The 20,869-nt window shown below is 41.1% G+C and overlaps 1 protein-coding gene across 1 annotated transcript; it reads right to left on the reverse strand.

Moving 5' to 3' along the window:
• Positions 1-1,571: 1,571 nt before the first annotated feature.
• sgcg (sarcoglycan, gamma) lies at positions 1,572-19,179 on the reverse strand. Its single transcript, XM_005720600.2, has 8 exons — positions 18,946-19,179; positions 11,697-11,898; positions 11,137-11,241; positions 7,461-7,548; positions 6,538-6,657; positions 4,191-4,263; positions 3,896-4,019; positions 1,572-2,996 (listed from the first exon to the last, which is right to left on the reverse strand). The coding sequence occupies exons 2-8, from the start codon at positions 11,889-11,891 to the stop codon at positions 2,829-2,831; spliced, it is 873 nt and encodes a 290-aa protein (XP_005720657.1). The 5' UTR covers positions 11,892-11,898; positions 18,946-19,179; the 3' UTR covers positions 1,572-2,828.
• Between the last annotated feature and the right edge of the window lie 1,690 nt (positions 19,180-20,869).

Genomic DNA, 20,869 nt, shown 5'->3' on the forward strand with positions numbered 1-20,869 from the left:
GCCAGTTATTGCTTGGACATTATTTTAAAATAAGGTGTATTTTGAATAGAGGAGCGTGACTTTAATTTTGCATTGACAGAAACTGATATTTTAAAATGAAATATTGATATTGTATCAGTAATGTATACTGTTTTACAGTGAGGTGTGAGTTTTAATTACTTTCTTAAAAAGACAAGATGCAAAGTTATAGATGAATTGGACTGACTGAATCACTGCAATCCTGTGAAAAAGAACTCTGTGCTATCCTGAGATAAACTATGCAAACCCCACTGCATATATCATATACACCGTGGGGTTATCAGTCTCTCACATCGTTGGGCAAATGTTGGTTTTGGAAAGATGTAGTGCAGTGTATTATAACTAGAGCTAAATAGCTTCTCTTTGGTCATTTTTCCAGATGTCTTGCGATTTGTTCAGATGCAATTTAACAAACCAAAGCATGGTACGTCTTGGAGATACGATTCTTTCTTCCGGCAACCCTTCTAAAAAAAGCCATACTTGTCCAGCTTGAGGTCTGTAGTCTGAGATGTAGCGCTTGGTTTTTTGCAGTTTCTCTGAGCATTGCATGGGCTGACCTCTGGGTGGACTTCTTGAGACATCACCTGTTAACTGTCTTGAATGTTTTCCACTTTTAAAGAATCTCTCACTGTAGAATGACGGACTTCATAATGTTTGGAAATGACCGTATACCCATTGGCACACTGATGGGCAGCAAAATTTGCTTTTCTAAAATCTTTCCTCACAATCATGTTAACACACACCCGAATGCTCCAGACTAGCAAACAGCCAAAATGTCTGCTATTACAAAGGTGCTTACACTTGTTCGTGATCAATTAATGAAGTGCATTCATAGCAACACTTGGCCACTACTTAACTTTTCCATTCCTATGGAAGCTAAAAGGGATAATTACTTTTTCACAGGATTGTATATTTAAATATGTATTTAAAGTTGAGATACCAAAATTATGATATGTCTATAAGATAATCATGATGTGTAAAATGTGATATAGTGACAGTCATGTTTTAAGCACAAATGCTCCTAGTGTCCTACAGACTTGCATCTGCATTTGCATTAAAACCTCAAAGTTATAAGATTTATTACAATGTAGTATGTTTATTAGCTAGCCATAGCTGGTACTAGTAGAACTATTTTTTTTAATGAAGCTGATTTCTGGAGTTATTTGAAGGGTTAAATTTACACTTGCCAAAACAAATTGATTTTCTACGCTGACATCACATTACTGCAGTTTGAACCATCCTAAAAATAAAGAGCATACAGCTTCATGACCCCGCTGCAGCACACACTGTGATCCACTGAATAAGCACAAAGTTGCTTCTCTTGGGCTGCTGGTGTCAGTCACTGTGGTGTTACTGCAGAGTTTTACCACTAGAGTGCATCACAGAGACATTAATTAGGCCAGTTACATTAAACTGAGTCCACCAGCATGCAGCTTACGTGCACATCAGTCTGTCAATGCTTTCATTTTCTGTTTTTTTCCTTTCTTTCTTAGATAGATTGAATTATAAAACAAGAGAACATTTTTTAGAAAAGCAAGCATGTGAAGATTACAGCTGCTGACAGGCAGGTAGAAGAATAGCACAAAGTTTATTCAAAAATAAAACATACACATTGCACACTATTAAAATATCTCAGGACTAATAATGAACTACTTAAAAAAGACTGATGACAAAAACACAATGGCACGAGGTGTACAGACGAACTGGTGCCAAACTCGGTGCGACTATCACTATAACATACTGATATTTTCGACCCATTTAACCAAAGGCAAATTTAATCATAAAGGCAATGGTTATACTGAAAGTATGAGATCCAAGTTCTTATTTTCCACATATTTTGTTTTTGCGTTCTTTTTTCTGAGGTCAGCAGTGATGATATATTAGTCCTTTGGCCATAAGTGAGATTACTGAACAAACAGACCAGCTCAGCTTACCAGCAGGAAATTGCTACGCAATTACATGCTTACAACATGCCAAACATGTGGCATGTGATCGCTGCTCTCTGTGTGTCTGACATCAGGACTACACATAAAACAGATTTCATCAATTTTGGTGGAGAGCTGGAGCACTGGCAAAGGAAGAGCCCATGACCTTTTTGTGCAGATCCAAGCCACTTACTTTAAAATTGCAAAATAGTGCACTGGCGTTGGTCTTATCAGAGAGTATGCTCTCCAAGTGCCCTTTGTAGATACACATGTGAAACCTCATTAATATCAAAACCTCATTATCTGAATTTGAGTTTAAAAAAAGAAAAAAGACAAAAAATAAAACAAAATATACAGCATTTGTGTTTGTCTCCATTTAAATAAATACATGCACCAACACCAAAACACAGCATACCAAGGGCTTGGACCAAGAGGAGATTGTATAAAGCAAAACAAATATTTTCAATAACACTCTGGCGTTGTTTCAGGGATTTATTTTTCAAATTTTCAAGCCCTTGATATGCTTCACTTTCATTTATTGCACCACAAGATAATATTGCATAGGATGTAAGCTGTTACCAGCTCCTCGTTGCCCAGCCATGACACTGTGTGTGTAAAAAAATGATCCATAAAGCTCTGATGCAGACAAATTTAGTTGTGAGAGCCAATTTGTTTCGGTTGAATGGTCGGAAGTTCATAAATGCAACTTAAAGAACTCATTTCATTTATGCCAGCAGGCATTTGTATTTTCACAGGCCTCAATGTGCCACTGGGATCCTGGTAGACCCACTGTGGTATAAAGATAAAAAAAACTGTTGTGCTTGTTGCCTCCCAGAAGGTGCCTCTTCTGAGAGATGAAAAATCGATGACCTTGTCAGACTCTATCTAGCAGTCCTGATTATCGCTGCAAGTGGAAGTTCTTCCAGCCTTGGACAGGAAGAGCTTTCCGCTGGGACAGACGCAGACCTCGTAGAGAATCTGAGCATTTCCAGAAACCCCGTCCTCGCTCTTGGGCAGGCGCGGCATGCGCACCGTCTCAGCATCCAGCACCAGCTGTACAGCAGACAGCACGGAGAGCAAGGACGATTAAAGGAGAACAACAAAGATCCAGCGAAAGAGCAAGGAAATATCACTCTGTTTCAGTCCTTTTACGTCATGCACGCACAATAAGACACAGTGTGCAGCGAGCTAAAGAATGATCTATTTAATACCTAACCAGTGCATGACGACATGATGATAATTTTTTTTTAAAAGAAAAAAGGTCTGGCAGTAAATCAGCTTAAAATGAGAGAACGTGAGCGTTAAAGTTAAGTGCAGATTAACATGCAGTTATCATCCTCACAGAAAAGAAAGATGAAGAAGTGATGCAGCACACAACTACTCTGTCATATAAATGTGCTGATCTACTGAGAATTAATTCAAAAAAGGTCAAATAAGTGCTCGTGATACAAATGGCTCTAACGTGCTTCAGTCAGCTCGCTGAACCACAGCTATTAGTCAGATCTGATTCAGCCACCAATTACCAAAACTCACTCTAAACACTAACATGGAAACAGCAAACCACTACCCACAACAAACCTACAGAGCACAAACAGATGTTTCCAAAGTTCAAAAGAAAGGGTTAGGGTTAGACGACATTCTCACTGCTTTAGAAAAAGATTTTCTTTAATATGTTACACTATATCCTTTTGATAAGAAAGATAAAGAGGCTTTTTAAGTGCCGGCTGTCTGTAAGGTGTTTCTACACAAAAATGTTCAGTAAATGGGAACAGCAGAGCGCCTTTCAAACTGCACTCGAGCTCCCAGGTGTGACCCGAGAGAGCGTAAAAGCGTAGCGCAGCATGTTTGCTGGAAAAACATGCTCTCTATATTCCCTCTGTGAGCTAAAGGAAAAAGCATGCCTGAAGACGGCTTTGTAGCAATCAGCAGGAAGTGAAAAGTGGATTTCGTACCAGCCCTTCTTTTGACTGCAGAATGACATCCATGTTGGAAGCAGCTTCAATGTTGCCAGCCAGAGCTTTCATAAAAACTCCTTTCGGTGCATCCATACTGAGCGAGCGAGTCGGGGACTCCAACCTAAAGAAACATCTCGACTTTAAAAACACCACCATTTTATCCGTTTGCTTGTTTATTTCACCTGAGCAACACCTGTGAGACTGAACCTAAACTTTGATTTCTTATAGTTTTGTATTTCTTTAGCAGATTGTTTTGAAAAATCCAATAATACACAAAGTCTGAAACGCTCACCTCAGCTCTTTCAACATTTCTGATCTCAGCTGAGGCACCTCCACTGAATGCTGGAACAGCGCTCCTTCAGGACCTGCAAACAAAGATACACAAACATCAAGATCTGTTACAGCATTTAACAGAGTCCAGGAGCCTGATATGGTCACAACACACACCAAACATTTTTAATAAAACAACATGAGTAGCTTTGCTGACAGTGGCATTCATGGTATGTTGGCCAGTTCACCCCTTTGTCCCAGACTGAAGTATTTTAACACTGCACTCACCCTGTTCAACTGCTTGTTAATGCAAACATCTAATCAGCCAATCACATGGCAGCAACTCAGCATATTTAGACATGTAGGAATGCTCGAGATGACCTGCTGAAGTTCAAACTGAGCACCAGAATGGGGAAGAAAGGTGATTTGAGTTATTTTGAATGTAGACTGACTGTAGCTGTCAGACGGGTTGCTCTGGGAATTTCACAAACTGCTGATCTACTGGGATTTTCCCACACAAGCATCACTAGTGTTTACAGACAAAGGTCTGATAAATATCCGGTGAGCAGCAGATTTCTAGCTGAAAATGCCTTTTTGATGCCAGAGGTCAGAGGAGAATGGTCTGACTGCTCCGAGCTGATAGGAAGGCAACAGTAACTCATTACTCATTACAACCAAGGTATGTAGGAAACTACCTTTCCTGACTCCTGTCAGCTAAGAACAGGAAAATGGGGTCTAAATTCACACCAAAATGGGACAACAGAAGGTCTGATGAGTCTCAAATTCTGCTCCAATATTCAGATTATGGGGTGAGAATTTCAATTAAATTGAATTTACTTCAATTCAATTTAATTTTTATAGTCCCGAATCACCAGAACAGTTGCCTCAAGGTGCTTTCTATTTTTAGGTAAAGACCTTACAATAATACAGAGAAAACAGACAAAAAAGCCCCAAAATCATATGACCCCTCATGAGTGAGTGCTTTGGTAACAGTGGGAAGAAAAAACTCCCTTTTAACAGGAAGGAACCTCCAGCAGAGCCAGGCTCAGGGAGGGGCAGCCATCTCTTGCGACTAGTTGGAGGTGAGAGAAGGAAGATGGGACAAAAGACATGCTGTGAAAGCATAGTTCCAGCCTGCCTTGGTTCAGCCTGCTGGTGGTGAGCAATATTTTCTTGGCACACTTTGGACTCCTAAGAGCAACTGAGCATTATTTAAACACCACAGCCTACCTGAATATTGCAGCTGATCACGTCCATCCCTTTATAACCGCAGTGTACCCATCCTTGGCTGCTTCCAGTAGGAAAGCGCACCATGTCACAAAACTCAAACTGGTTTCTTGAAAATGACAGTGAGTTCAAAGAACTCACATGACCTCCACGGTCATCAGATCTCAGTCCAATAGAGGACCTTTGGGTCTGCGGTGGAACGAGAGATTCCGATGACGGATGTGCAGCTGACAAATCTGCAGCAACAGTGTGATGCCGTCATGTCACTGTCGACCAAAATCTCTGAGGTGTCCTTTGAAGAATTAAGCTAGCTCTGAAGGTGTACCTAATAAAGTGCCAGGTGAGTGTAACTAAAGCTTTGTAGACGCCACCTGTGCTCAGAGGATGAGGGGCTGCTGACTGTAATCCTCTAATATTTATCTCAAAGCACTGCAGTGCAGTATATATTGTGGATTGCGTCGTTGTGTAAACATTGTTGTTGTTTTTTTTAAATAGAGCCGGGCTGTCTGCCTACTTCGACTTCAGAAAAATTCAGGCAATGCTGGAGCAGAGAAGTAAAACTGGATCCAAATGCTGCAACACTTGGAGCCAACTGTGAAGGATGTAAACACTCCACAAACACAGAGAGTACAGAAGCTTTGTTTAGAGGATTCCTGGAAAAACAGCTCCCGCTGCCTGCTGCTCTCTGCGGATCAAACTGACCCCGGGCGATACGAAGCTATCGGCTGACACTCTGTTCAACATTAATCAGTCAGCACAGCGTGTGGCCAGCGGCACACGTAACCATTAACGCAACACTAAGATTCAGAATAAAAGCGCAGAAATATCCCGTCAACCCTTTGTTCAGTAATATGATAAACTGTACAGTATTGTGCTCTGGCATCTCATTTTTCTGTTCTCTCTGTGCACTTCAAAGATAACCACGCACTCTATGACACGAATGACTGTGAAAATGACTGGGCTGTCTCTGCCCTTGGGTGCTGGATTGTTGAGCTGATATTTGCCATCAAACCAAATTGGTCCTGTTGAGTCTACATCTGTTGTCAGTGTTATTATTTTTTCATTTTTTTCCCCAAAACCCTTCCACCAACAGGTGTGTGCTACGTCCAAGGAAACACAGCACGTCGCGGCCATTGGTGTACCTGTGACTCGTAGTTTGTCTGGCCCAATCTCAGCCTTGTCGCCATCTGCAGTGAACAGCATGTTGTCATTGTGCGAGTTAATGAGCAGATTTCGAGTGTGTCCCTGAGCCTCTTTTGGACCTGGAACAACAACAACAACAACACCTGAAGGGGTTTGGCAATAAGACATGAGTAACGTGCAACCATGAAAATCTATCATCATTCTCTTCCTGTGATTCAGTTCGATGTGCTCAGAGACACATTCCCAATTTAGATCAGCGTAGAGGTGGAAAGGGGAAAGTCAGCGGCCACCTGCTGATGAGAAACGCACTGATTAAAAATGCGTAACCATATTACTGCTTTGGTCTGACACGTAACTCATCTGAGGTTACTTCCTTTTGCCCTTCACTCCATCAGCCCTGAGAGAAGCTGCTCTAAAACATGTAGATCACTCAGTGAGATATTTAACCTCTGTCAGGGCTCACAACTGTGAACAGACACGCAGTGTTCCCTAACAAGCATTTCAGTTTTATTCACAGAGGCCCAAGAGTATGCAGGCTATGCATTTTATGGCTTAATGATCAAGGACACATAACGGCACTGTGGAACACAACAATTTGCTGGCCTTTTAATTATGACAAAATCCCCCAACGTGGCAGTCGGTGAGCCATAAAGAGACGCACAAATATGATCCTCCACCGGCCTCAGGCCCTCGCGTGTAATACAGAACGATCCAGAAGCAACGGATGGAGAAAAGGAATGCTGAATTTAATGGATTTTAAATGGAAATCTAAGAGATTATGAATTGAAATATGGCCTCTTGTCTCTGCTAATGCTGGATGAGAAATCCCTGCAGTGCACCAGTGTCTTTACTGTCACTCTCAGTGTCACTCATCAGCAGGATGTGATGTGTATGTGCCGCATGTTTCTGTGTGTCCTCTCACCCACAGATATCCTCTCTATAACGTCACCATTTTCATTGCGGGCGTTGAGGGAAACATTTTCCGATGAGTGTAATAGAAGTGAAGAGTCCTGTGGAGATGAAGAAATATTGTCTTATTAACAGCCTGTGGAAATAACATCAATCTGCAACAGTAAAATGATAAAAATTTGAATATTTGCATGTATGAACTTGGACAAAGAGGTTTTATGTGAGATTGTTAGGCTCTGCAGGTAGCACTCGTTCACTGGTCAGACCCTTTAGTCCACACTAACTAATGGATTGTAAAAGCATTCATGATTCCCTGAGGATAACTCCTACTGACTTTCATTGCCTGACTCTAACGCTACCATGAGGTTGATAATGTGAGGTTTATTAGGCTATCAAGACAGCTCTGCAAAACTGGCATCCATAAAAAAAACAGGACGTTTATTTGAATAGTGCCCATTAAAATCAGCATTACAAAACTGCTTTACAAAAACATAATACACACAAAAAAATACAAAAAAGTCAAAGTTATCAGAAGATTTAAAACCAAACTATTACACTCTAGAGATAAGCTAGTGCATTGTCGAGAGTGAAATACAATACAAATTAAAAAAGTAAACATTATAAGAATATTTTATTTAAAAAAATAAATAAAATGAGTAAAACGTAACACTTGCGAAATAAAAGTCAGACTTGCTCAGGCAGGTTTTTCCACAGCAGAGGAGCCCAAACAGCAAATGCTCAGTCGCCTTCAGTTTTTAAGCATGAGGTGGGAACAGTTGGCAGCTTCCTGCCTCAGGATATCAGGCTGCTCACTGGTCTATTCCAGCATCTCTTCTGGAGCCAGGTCATGAAGGGCACTCACTCCTGACACCCTCTGTCCTAACGTGGGGACATTACGTTTTGGCTTTTCTGCACTTTGTATTTCACTTCAGTCAATAAAGCATTTTTACTTTGTGGTGGTGACTTTATTTCACTATGCTGTAAAATAAACAGTATGAGGATCATGAGGGCATGCTATGAGGTTTATCTGTCAGAGGTCCAAAGTAACGTGATATTTAGAATCCTCATATATCATTCCTTATATGCCTATATGTTCTCAATACAAAGGATGACAAACTCAGTTTTAAATAGCCCTAAACAGCATTATTATTGCTTTGACCTTCAGATCAATCTATTAACAATCAAGGAGAGGTCGGAGGTCAAATCTGACATTTGAAATCTGTATATTGCAATCATATTATATTAGATTATTTTCTATGTGTTGGCAATACACACAACACTTGTGAGAATCAGTTTCTAAGATATGGCTAGGCTTTTTGTCAATTTTCTACCAATAAATCATAAAGTTCACCTTCATGACCTCAGGGGATGTAAGCGAAATTTGAATGGATTGTTGGCATGACCCCACGCTACACCCCTACACAGTTTTTATCAGAATTCATTCAAAACTTTGAGCTATAGTGTTTACAGACAGAAAGAATGACATGCAGGCACAGAAACACTGTCAAAAACATAACCTCCGTGGCAAAGTTAATAACAGTAAGAATAATAGAGAGTATGTGGCTAAAACTCAATATCAGTTGTATTCTAGCACTCCTCAAATGCAGACAGGAGGGCTGGATTAGCTTGCTGATATATTTCTCAAAAATTAGGTTTGCATCAATAGCAAACACAGATTTCTGACAGCCTATTTAATTTTGGAAGGACAAAGAACTGGATAACAGGATTTTTTAAATGTTTAAATGTATTAGACTTTTATATTATTTAAATTGTTCATTTTAGAAGATTTTCAGATATTCATTTTGGTTAGATGGTCTTAACTGCCTTAGAGAAAGGGTGAGAGGTGCGGCCATCCGGGAGGGGCTCAGAGTAGAGCCGCTCCTCCTCCACATTGAAAGGAGCCAGCTGAGGTGGTTCGGGCATCTGACAAGGATGCCTCCTGGGGTTGGTGTTCCGGGCATGTCCCAACGCGAGGAGACCCCGGGGCAGACCCAGGACACGCTGGAGAGATTATATCTCTCGGCTGGCCTGGGAACGCCTTGGTGTTCCCCCGGATAAGCTGGAGGAGGTGGCTGGGGAGAGGGAGGTCTGGGCCTCTCTGCTTAGGCTGCTGCCCCCGCGACCCGGCCCCGGATAAAGCGGATGAAGATGGATGGATGGATGGATGGTCTTAACTGGGAGATAACACTGAATGTTGCTGAAAGAGCAGTATGATAACATATTTCTGTACAATGTGGCCAAAAGGCAGGACATACTGAAAAAGGATAGGTCCTAGTATAGAACCCTGCGGGACTCCACATGTGGTCAGAGGAGGTGGTCACCAACAGAAACTGTGTTACATGGCTGCCCCACCAGCGTTGGAGCTTTTCATAACACATTCCCATAAGCTTCTGCACATGATTCTATTCCTGTGAGCAAGCTAGCATGCTAACAACAGCATTTAGCCCAAAGCACCATAAAGTAGCTAGCATGGCGGTAAACTCAAGAAACTTGGTGTCATTTTCTGATTAACAGCTTTTTATTGTATCTTAGCTACGTATTGAGATCATAACAAATATTAATACTGCCATTTATTTTGTTTTTTAGTTGATCGAGATGTTTCCTTGCAATCATTTATCTGCTAACACATTAGCATTTACGGCTGTCGACTTGGATTATTCTACAAACTACAAACACTTTACTGATATATTATTGACAATTATTATTATGATCAGGCAGCCATTAGGAGGCACTGAGCATCCTGATGGGGGAGGATATTCACCAGCCAGGCTGAAGCATTACTGACCAGAAAAAGTGCCATGGACTACTGTTTATTAAGGCTGACAATGCATTATTATCAGGCTATTTATTATTTTACCTAAATATTTGTACAGGATGTGACAGCAAGTAATTAGGTCTGTATAAGAGACATGGCAAACACACACACACACTGTCATAAAATGTTTAAATGAAGAAGCTTAGCAATAAATCTCTTCTGCTCCTTTGTAGCTGAGGGGAAGACATGCTTCTAAAAATGGTCTAGGAAAGCAAGTTTTCATGTAGAGGGCAGCAGGATGTCTCTCTAAGCACTGAATCATTTTAGAAACCCATAGAACACATTAGAAAATGTGTCCATCCATAAATGAGGAATACATTGCCTTTTTAATGAGGCCCATGAAGCAAGAAAAAAAAATATTGCTGCTATGAGCAAGAAAAGCCATAACATGTAAACAACTGCAGCAAAGTGTTCCCATCTGCTGCTAGCAGGCGGGCCATAAACTACTTTCCACCACAAATATCCCTGAGGTTAATGGAGAGCTCAGCACACCACCACGTGCACTGTGTGCTACTGCCAAATCCAGTTTGTTCTGACACATCTCCTAAAAAAAGTACTGTCAGAAATATGCAGCTCTCTCACTACAGCTGGATAAAAACTGCCTGAGTGTCTGCGAGGAATTAGATTTAGATGATAAGATGACGTGCAGTCTCCAAAGATCCAACACACACTCAAATTTAAGTTTAGTAAACAGTGAGAAATAATGGCCAGGCTGTCAGGCTACTTAACTGAGCAAACAGAGGTTTGAAAATGAATCGGGTAGAAGACGAGAAAGGGAGAGAAGGAGAGGGTAAAGGGGGAGAGAGGAGGCTTATCTCAGAAGAATGTGGCAAAGAAGAGCAGGAAAAAAAGTTTGCATTTCTGATTGGCTTACTTCTCTGCTGTGGATCTCCTGAGCATAGAGAGGAAAGAGGAACTCAGACTCGCCATCCTCCAGCTTAACCCCATCTCCATGTACTTGTAGTAGTCCCATCCCTTCCTGTGATCAAAATAAAATCAAGAGGTTACATATTTAGACAAAGGCATGCCAAGAAGGTTAGGAATGTGCTTTGGCTTTCCAGCTAACAGCGTTCCCTCTATCACTTAGGTATTTGTCTAAGGTCTCCACCATAGTGTGTACATGTGCATGCAAGAGTGTGTGTTGGCTTGCAGCTTTGTTCATAAATCCATAGTTGCCATCTGGAGTTGAGACAGAAAGCTGACAAGTCTCCATGAAATAACAAACACATTTACTCTCCTGTTTAGACAGCCAAGTAGGACTTAATGATGGATAACGCTATTGCTGCCTGACATTGCAATAATAAGCAGGTAATAGTCAAATGATGGGCTGATCAACAAAAGCTACATACTAAATATTTAAACATACCATTTGAAAGGAGAAAGGAAAAACAATCCCAACTGAAAACATGGTGTCCAAATGTGAGCTGTGCATACCGTGTTGAACCACATCACCCTGAGGATCCAGATGGTGAGGGCAAAGTTGACCACCAGGATGACAATGAGCAGCAGCACAAAGAGGTAGAGACAGCGCTTCCTCCAGCCATAGATGCCAATCTTGTAGAGTTCATCGGGCACCGACCTGGGCGTGCTGCTGCCCTCGGTGGTGGTGACATACTGTTCCCGCACCATCTGTCGCCTGGCCGCCACAGATGAAGACAGGTACACAGGCAATGGAGTAAAATCAAAGATATTAGTAAAGATATCGAAGATCAATTTGAAATAAATTTGGCAGAGCAGAGAGAATTATTAAAACAACCTGTGAACATAATGTTGATAATATCTAGCGAACCTCTTAAGAAAGCAAACAGTGTCCTGTAAAGTTCTGTATTTGGTCTTCACCAGCACCCAAAGCACTTATCACAGTCATTACCTGCTAAATATGTTGTTATCACTCTGTGTCCATCTTGCCTTTGGAGCTGGGTAGTTGGTAAAGAGTAAGTTTGAGGGCTTTCTTGGAATAAAAATCCTCCTTTGTGGATCACAAACGATGCTATAGGTATGATATAGGTAATATTTGCTTAAAGTAGTAAAGTTTGCTCAAATCCCAAAACTTGCTTTAAATCTTTGACTAAGGGGAAGTGTGAAAATTCATTAAAATTCTCTGTGTCTCTGTTTTGCTCTTAATTAAAATAAAGTTAATATAAAAATATTGATTGCAGAAGTGAGCGAACATTGCTCAAAGCATTCTGACAACAGGAGCACCAAGAAAAGCAGCACAAAACAGCTCCCCTCCCCCCAAAAAGAAGAAGAAAAAATAAAAACACTATATTAAGTTTCGTACACTCAGAGCCTTTTGCTTTCTTCATCACTTCATGCATTTACAAGTGAAATGGTGCTGTCAGGAGCCTTCATCAGAATCACTTTACAAAAGTCTCTAAGCAAATCAAGTGACTAAGAAGCGTCTCGGTGTGCAACTAATTGGTTTTTGCTGTTAATTTAAAGCAGTTTCAAGTCTGCAGCTATAGTAATTAATAACATCCATCCATCCATTTTGTCAACCAGTAATCCAACTGGAGGTCCAGAGGGACAGGTCGGGAGCCGAAGCCTAGCCCAGCTCACACAGAGTGAGAGGCGGGGTTCAGACTCTACTCGTCGTTAGGCTGATGTATAACACATCTATATGTATTTGCTGCACACACTTTCTATTATTTCAAGGAAATGACCAAACATTTATTTTCTTTTGCACTCTTAAAATATAAGATGTTTGTCTTTAATATGTATTTTTCCTTTTTTGCTTTCCTATTAGAGAAGGACCTTTTTCTCACCATCTAGATCAGGGGTCCCCAACTCCAGGCCTCGAGGGCCGGTGTCCTGCAGGTTTTAGATCTCACCCTGGGTCTACACACCTGAATCAAATGATTAGTTCATTACCAGGCCTCTGGAGAACTTCAAGACATGTTGAGGCGGTAATTTAGCCATTTAAATCAGCTGTGTTGGATGAAGGACACATCTAAAAACTGCAGGACGCCGGCCCTCGAGGCCTGGAGTTGGGGACCCCTGATCTACACTAATACGAAAAAGAAAGTTAGAGTTCTTGTGTGTTAAGTTCTTAAGAGTAATATTAGTTTTGAATTCTATTTTTTGTTTATTTGTTAGGATTTATGGTTGAAGTCCTCTTTTTTCATCATAGTGGTTTTAATTCTTTCACCTGTGCCTTGTTTTCCCCAGCTGTGTTACATCTTCCTAATTACCTCGTGTGTGTATTAAAGCCCATGTTGTGTCCTCACCTTATGTTTTTTGTTAAGCTTGCCGGTGCTAGCTAATAAAGCTGCACTCCACCTACCACAAAGCACACCTTGACAACATTTTCTGGTACTGCAGTGTGCAGAGGACTTGGAGTTGTATTGGTAACTAACTAAGTAATTACAAATGCAATTTTTCTATCAGCTCAACAAAAATCAGCAAACACACAAATTGCTTGCGTGCATTTTGTAGCAGAGTGTGTTGCTAGCTAAAGGTCCAACTGCAGTATTTCACAGGTAGAGAAAAGAAGGAGCTAACTCCACTCAGAGATGGAGAAAGATAAGAAAGACAGAACAGGAAAGGAAGAAGAGAGGTTAGATTTAAAGGTAAGGACTGCTCACTGGTATGTGATAAACTGTAAATGTAAAGCTTACATGCAAGTCTTCATGTTTTTAAATCAGGTTTTCAGTCCGGTTTTCTGTTGCTGTTGTTTTCCATATTGTGAAATGAACTGCAAAACAAACTGAGGTTGACTAACTGTGTTATTTAAAGGCTGCATGAAAATACTCTGCAGATTACTGCAGGATAAACTGGTTAGTTTGCTGTACTGGGAAGGATTTAAAGTGTGTGTGGCTGGTGCACAGTGGCTGTGGTGCTCATGGTCAGAGTTCAGTTATATATAATTAAAAGCTAAGGTGATGGTGCTTAGATTCATTTACAGAATTAAACCTTCATATCAACTTTATCCTGTTTGGAAAAAAGACAGCATAAACAGTAGACTATCAGTATAGAGGATTGACACAAAGGACAACTCATGACCACCTGGTGACATCTTGTTGAATTCATTTGTGAACATACACAAAGAGCAGCAGGTCAGCTGATCACAGCCTATACATTAAGAAAAATCAACAGGAGCACTCAATAGAAATTACACCCTCTACAATGTGGGCAACAGAAAATAGAGCTTTATTTTGTTTTCTCTTTGAATAGGGATCTCTTATTCTTAGTTTAAAAGAGGAACTGCTGCTGCACATCAATCTGGAAAGGGTTATAAAGGCCATGTCTGAACAATATATAGTCCATCATTCTACAGTGAGAGAAAATCTTCACAACTGGAAAACATTCAAGGCAGCTGCCAATCTTCCCAGGAATGGATGTTCCAGCAAATTCAACCCAAGATCAAAAACTGCAATTTCTCAGAGAAACGTCAAGAAATCAAAACTATAGTTCAGACTCTACACACCTCAGCATGATAAATGTTCAAGTTCATGAAGATACAATTAAAAAGACACTGATCCAAGTATGGGTTGTTTTGGGAGGGCTGCCAAGGAAATCCTCTTTTCTCCAAAAGGAATATAGCAGGATGGCTTAAGATTACAAAGTTTCATCTGACAAAACCACAAGAGTTCTGCAACAATCCTTTGGACAGAGGAGATCGAAGTGAAGATTTTTGGCCATAATGCATAGCACCAGACTTGGAGAAAACCGAACACAGCATATCTGCACAAAAACCTCATCACAGCTTTCAATCATGGTGCTGGAAGGCTGGTGATGTGGGCTTGTTTTGCATCCACGGGACCTGAGCACCTTGCAGTCATTGAGGCACCCATTTACCAGAGCATGCATGCATCCATCCATCCATCTTCTTCCACTTTTCCAATATGCGGAGGGGCTGGAGCCTATCATAGCTGTCATTAAGGTGAGCGGCAGGGTACACCCTGGGCAGGTCTCTAGTCCATCTCAACTGCCCAAACCAAAGTATTTTCAAATGTGAGTCTGTCTGACAGACTCACATCTAAAGCTTTGCCCAAATTGGGTCATGCAACAGGACAATGATCCCAAGCACAGCAAAAAATTCACAGAATGACAGAAAAAAGAATCAAGGTGCTGCAATGATCCAATCAAAGGCCAAATTTCAACCTGACTGAAATGCTGTGGTGGGACAGCAGTGGGAAGAAACCTCAATGAACTGAAGCAATGTTGCAAAGGACTGTCAATCTGCAGGGCCCACAACTCCTATACAGGAAACCCGAAGTCCTAATCCCTGATCTTACCCAGTAGGTATGAAGAGTTCAGCTTGTGGATGAGGCGACTCGTCCAGGTGTCTTTGCTGCTAACTCTGATAAGAAGAAATCTGGACACAATGATGTGAGGGACTAATAAAGTCATACAGAAAACAATTACTTCAAGTTATTGGTGCTAAAGGTGATTCTACAAGCTAATGAATCAATAGGAGTGCTCAGTTTTTCACAGGGCTTCATAGACTCCTGTGAAAACTCTTTTTAACAAGGCTGCATATTATTCCCATGAATGCTACCACACAAAAGAGTTAGAAAATGAATTCAGACACCCAAGAGAAACCCTCAAATCATTATGCTATTGTTATATACCAAAGCATGTTAAAAACATGTTTTATATGGCAATTGGTCTCTTTCTGAATACTGAATTGAAACTTTAGCTTTGCTTCTGTGTGACAAATTCTGTAGCATCCAAGTTCTCAAGGTCTATTTCAATACTTTTCCAGTTTTTATGCTTCACTACATGCATACAATGTACATACAGCACTATGTAACGCCTTGTCTAACAGTCTACAGTATGATTCATGAGCCCAAAGCTCACACACACACAGAGCTACAGGATGGCTGGCTCTTTGCACCGGTGGAAAACTTGACAGAATTTCCAGCAGTTTTTTAAAAAGGCAAAGGAAAAATGGTATTTATTACAGAGCTGAGGCTGTGTTTTCTGGCTACACAGCAGCAGACTAACAGTGACAAAAACCAAGTCGATGAAAGTCAGCATATTTCAAACCACAGCCGGTACTATAAGTTATGACACAACGGTCGTTTTCTGTATTCAGTTCACGTGATAGCCTTCCGAACTGCAGGACTGCAGAACCTGCGAGCGAGCCCCCCAGTCAGCACATTTGGACCATCTGACACAGTGACAAGAGAGAACCTCAGGGGGAGATTTCACAGCGGTTTGAGTACAGCGGAGCCAAAGAGCGCATAGGCTGAGAGGGCTGCAGAGAGAGGAGTGGTGTTACTTTCTATTGATTAATCTGCATTAATAACCAGGGGCAGGCTGTGGAGAACGCTGCTTTCATTGAGGAGTGAGCCTGAAGAAAATGCTGTCAGTTAAGGATTATTATGAGTCAATGAAACATGCGAAAGAAGCAGTAACACAAAGAATGAAGATTTCTCTGTGCTACAAACTGCTCTTAATCTTCATCAGATCTTCAGAGCCACCACATTTCAGCTTAATGGGAAAAAAAGTTATCTGAACACAGATGTATCTGGGTTGTCTCAGCTGTGCTTTCTGAACTCGACAGGGCCCAGATGAAAGAAGCCCGGCTGATTTACATACAAGACAGATGTTACATCTTACTGTCACAGCAAAAACATTTTCCATCATGTTAAAAGAGCCACTTTTCAAGCCCGAAAGCAATTCTTCCTGACGTTACCAGATGTTCAGCCGAGCACATTATCCTCCTGTAACTCCCCCAGGCCCGAAGATGATGATGATGATGCAGGCAGGGGAAGATGAGCTGAGCATACAGTGACAAACTGTACAAGCAGAGGAGTTGTGCTGCTGTAAATAATGAAGGTAAACATTGTTCCACCCTCACACCAAGGAGTGATGAATGGAAGCAAACACGCTCTCTGCAAGCGGTCTGAGCTCTCTGAGGTCCAGGAGGACGTGGATCACAGACACTGATAATAAAGCAAAACGGGTTGTTCCTTGCTGTGTGCAGTAAACACAGGGAGAAAGCACACAAGGCTGATGGTATTTCTATGACCACAGGTCCTGTCACATGGCCTGCAAGCCTAGCTGTGATGAATAGCCTTTATTTCACAATGAAACAAAAAAAAACACTGCCAGCAAAAAGAAGGAAAATAAGACTTTATAAGGAAAACTTGTGTCAAAAACTCATTTTTTCTCCTATATCACTTCATTTTTATGTATTAATCACAACTGTGAGAATAAATCATCATAATAAATTGAATGTCAGCAATGCAGCAGAGGCACAGCAACTTTTAGCGGTAGTTGGGAGTCCCTCTCTTTGAAGGGAGATCTCCAGCAAGGCTTGAAAAAATAAAAAAGGGAACCAGAACAGCCAGACACTGTTTAATTGACTGATTCCAATATCCCCACACTGTATCTATTAACAGCCTCAGATCCTCGGATCTATTGTGTGTTAACATGTAGATCGGCTCAACTCTTTTATACTTTTTGGGCAAATGAGCAGTGAGAGTGAAAGAGCTGTGGCTCTGTTCATTATCACATTAATGAATTTGATCTAGTTCGGTCTAATTACTTTAAATGAAAGCATTAAGAGACTGTCAGCAGCACGAGGAGAAAGCAGCTTTGAGGCCAGATCTTTAAAGGGCGTCTTCCAGCTTCCAGTTTCTGTGCTTACCACCACCACAGACTTCCATAGCAACCCAAATAAACAGTCCCCGAAGAGCTTCGCTGGAAGGGCCAGGAATGCTCAATTTATGGTCGGAAATTCAATCTGACTTGAGAGAAAATGCTTTTGTCAGGTCTTTATTTCCTAAGTGTCCTTTTAAGTGCTTCTAAATATAAATGGTCACAAATACTCTACAGTGGAAACGACTACAAAAAATTATAAAGTAGCACAGAGCTCTAATACAATCTTCTGCTCCAGGGAGGTCCATTTATCCTAGGGCATCCTCTCAATTAACCTTAAGCATATGATGCTCACTCCCTGGCTCTGACCTCTGAATCAGAGTTAGAGGGCCGGGTCGGACAGGCTAACTTCTACCTTTCAGTCTGCGGGGTCCGGCTGTAATTGAAAATCCAGGCTCTTCTCTGAGCCGAGGCTTGACCTGACAAAACGTCACAAGTTGCACTAACTTAGAAAAGCTCAAAAAGCTTTAAGGTGGAGGAAGGACTGCGGAGTAACACCGTTTGTGTGGAGCGAAGGGCGATTAGAAACTGACAACAGTGCTGAGGGTTTCTGCCTGGCTGTGTGTAGTAAGGAGGCTGGCGTCATGTCTCCACTTCGCTGTGATGCCTTAACTTCTATAAATAGGACACAGCATTGTGAACTAAATATAAAAAAAGCACCAGAGGAAATGCACAGAGACACAAACCACCCAGGTACATCTAATGAATATTACAAAGAGACCGGAGGATTTCTCAGAACACAGAAAATATTACTGAGTCGCTCTTTTGCACAGTTAGTTTAGCATTTCAGCATTGTTAGCCATGTATGGTTAAAACACAGGGGAACTGGCTGACTGAAAGCTGACTAAAAACACTGTTTTCAAATCCAAAACTGCCTCTGTGAGGACTGAAAAGTAAACTGAGCAAAATGTGAGAAGTACAGAAGGACAAAAACTGAAAAACATGTCCAGTAGGTGAAAGGTTACCTTCATAAAACACTTTAACTTTATACAAAGAGAAGGCTGTAAAAGACACAAAAAATTGATAATAATAACCAAATGGGTAAATGTCGAATCGGGGGCAGAGTACTCACCGATCTGTGTGGAGGCACAGCAGTCCTCTTTCCTATGCAACAGTAAGCAGAGCTCGGGCTGGTACAAGCAGCTTGAGAAGCAGCAGCGCTTGAGCTCCTCACGCGTCTGTCAGCCACTCAACAGCTGCGTGCCATAAATCCAGCTCTGGAAGTGCCCTGAATAATCACCACGAGACGGCGCTCCCACTCGCCTGCATTCCCACTCCGACTCTGAGCTCTGACTCCCTCTGCCTTTTCAGCCGTACAGATATTTGAATATCATCAGAGTATGCGTGAGAGAGAGAGAGTGTGAGAGAGAAGAATGAAAAAGAAGAGGAAAAACGCTCTCTCTCTCTCTCTTTCTCTCACACACACACAGAACCATCACATAATGAACAGAGCATTTGTTTGTCATTCAATCCACTGAGTCACTTTCACTGCCCAACCCAGGGCTTGAAGCAGCGGTGTCTAATTTGAGACTTCAGTCATGCCTCTCAGTATAAACTGAAGCTGGTCTTTCAGATACTGGAGCTCTGCTGGGTGACAGCAGGAAGGGTGGACCTGGAAGAGGGCAGTCAGTAAGTGAGAGAGGCGGACGTTCAGCAAACGCAGCAAAGCTGCGGTTCCTGATGTGGAAATTGTTTTATGGTCCTTGAATATATCAGTGAGGTTTTTTGTTGTTTTTTTTAACTTTAGCTATGTATGTAAATACAATTCAATAACTCAAGGTCATCCATTAATATGACAGCGATATAGCGAGTATCAAAAGTGCAAAATGTTTTTAAATTGAGGATAACACATTTCATTATGAAATATTTACATATAGTCTGTTTGTGTAAGTGCCAACATTTGATGATAGGAAGTGGCACGCTGAGTGAGAACACTGTTAAGACAACCTCGATTAAACAGGGACTGCCACTTGATGTTGCTGTTAAACTGAAACTTATCTACAGTGATAGGTTTAAAGAACCAGCCTTGGAGCTAAATGCTGATATTGTAGTCTAAAGAGGGCGGGAGAGATGTCTGTGCCCGAACAAAAACAAGAAAAATAGATTTAAAGGCTTCTAACAGATGTAGAAACATATGAAACTAACAGCATTAGTGTGGCTCTATAGAATAGCAATTTATACATTCAGGTTCAGGTTCATTTAGTTTTACCTGTAGGTAGGTTTGTTCTGCAGGCAAGTCATCCAAGCTCACATGCACACTTCAATACAGACACAACACACACATAGTACAAACTACTGAAAAAAAACAACTAATACTTGATTTGGGGAATCATTTAGCTCACCTACGTAAAAAAGCTACAATTTGTTACTGAGTGATGGGTGCCAGAACAAAGGGGTTTTTAAACCTTGCTGTTCTGCACTTTGGAATCATACATTTTCATCCTGACGAAAGAAACTGAAACTCACTAAAGGCTGCAAGTCATCAAGAAAAACTGAACCAGCCAACCTCTGTAACTGTCTGTCGTACAGGGATGTCTATTTTATTTATAACCTATAACACATTTAAACAATACAAGCTGACGTCTCTGACAGGTACATTTACATCCCTCCAGAAAATACAGTTTCCAAATACATGAAATGCTGAAATAATTTAAAAACCGATGATGATTCATCTTATAAATAATGAAACACTGCCCTCCCCAATATAAGCTGCTGTTAAAGGTTAAAAGTATCTGCAATAGTGGCCCTGTATATACTCTGTATCATATCGATATGAGAATTTGCAGTATCACACAGCAATACTGTTCACCAATAAGCATGTTAGACCACTCAACAGAGTTTCTCTTCTTTACAGATAAGTGTCCATGCCACAAAACCAAGGAAAAGGAAGGTGCTTTTTAAAAGGTTACACCTGTGTTCTTCTCATTGTCTCAAACTTTGTTCCATAAACTGACCTACCTGCCAGTAAGCTTCCTACTTACCATGGATGAAGGTGT

Source organism: Pundamilia nyererei, unplaced genomic scaffold (assembly GCF_000239375.1).
Source record: "Pundamilia nyererei isolate P.nyererei 1_Seehausen unplaced genomic scaffold, PunNye1.0 scaffold00003, whole genome shotgun sequence".
Lineage (NCBI taxonomy): Eukaryota > Metazoa > Chordata > Actinopteri > Cichliformes > Cichlidae > Pundamilia > Pundamilia nyererei.

Coding starts and splice junctions, on each gene's coding strand:
- sgcg (XM_005720600.2), bottom strand. CDS start 11,891: ATGGTGCGGGAACAGTATGTCACCACCACCGAGGGCAGCAGCACGCCC. Junction 4,264..6,537: donor AGACAAACTACGAGTCACAG/GTACACCAATGG, acceptor CTTTGTTTGCAG/GTCCTGAAGGAGCGCTGTTC. Junction 2,997..3,895: donor TGCAGTCAAAAGAAGGGCTG/GTACGAAATCCA, acceptor TCTGCTGTACAG/CTGGTGCTGGATGCTGAGAC.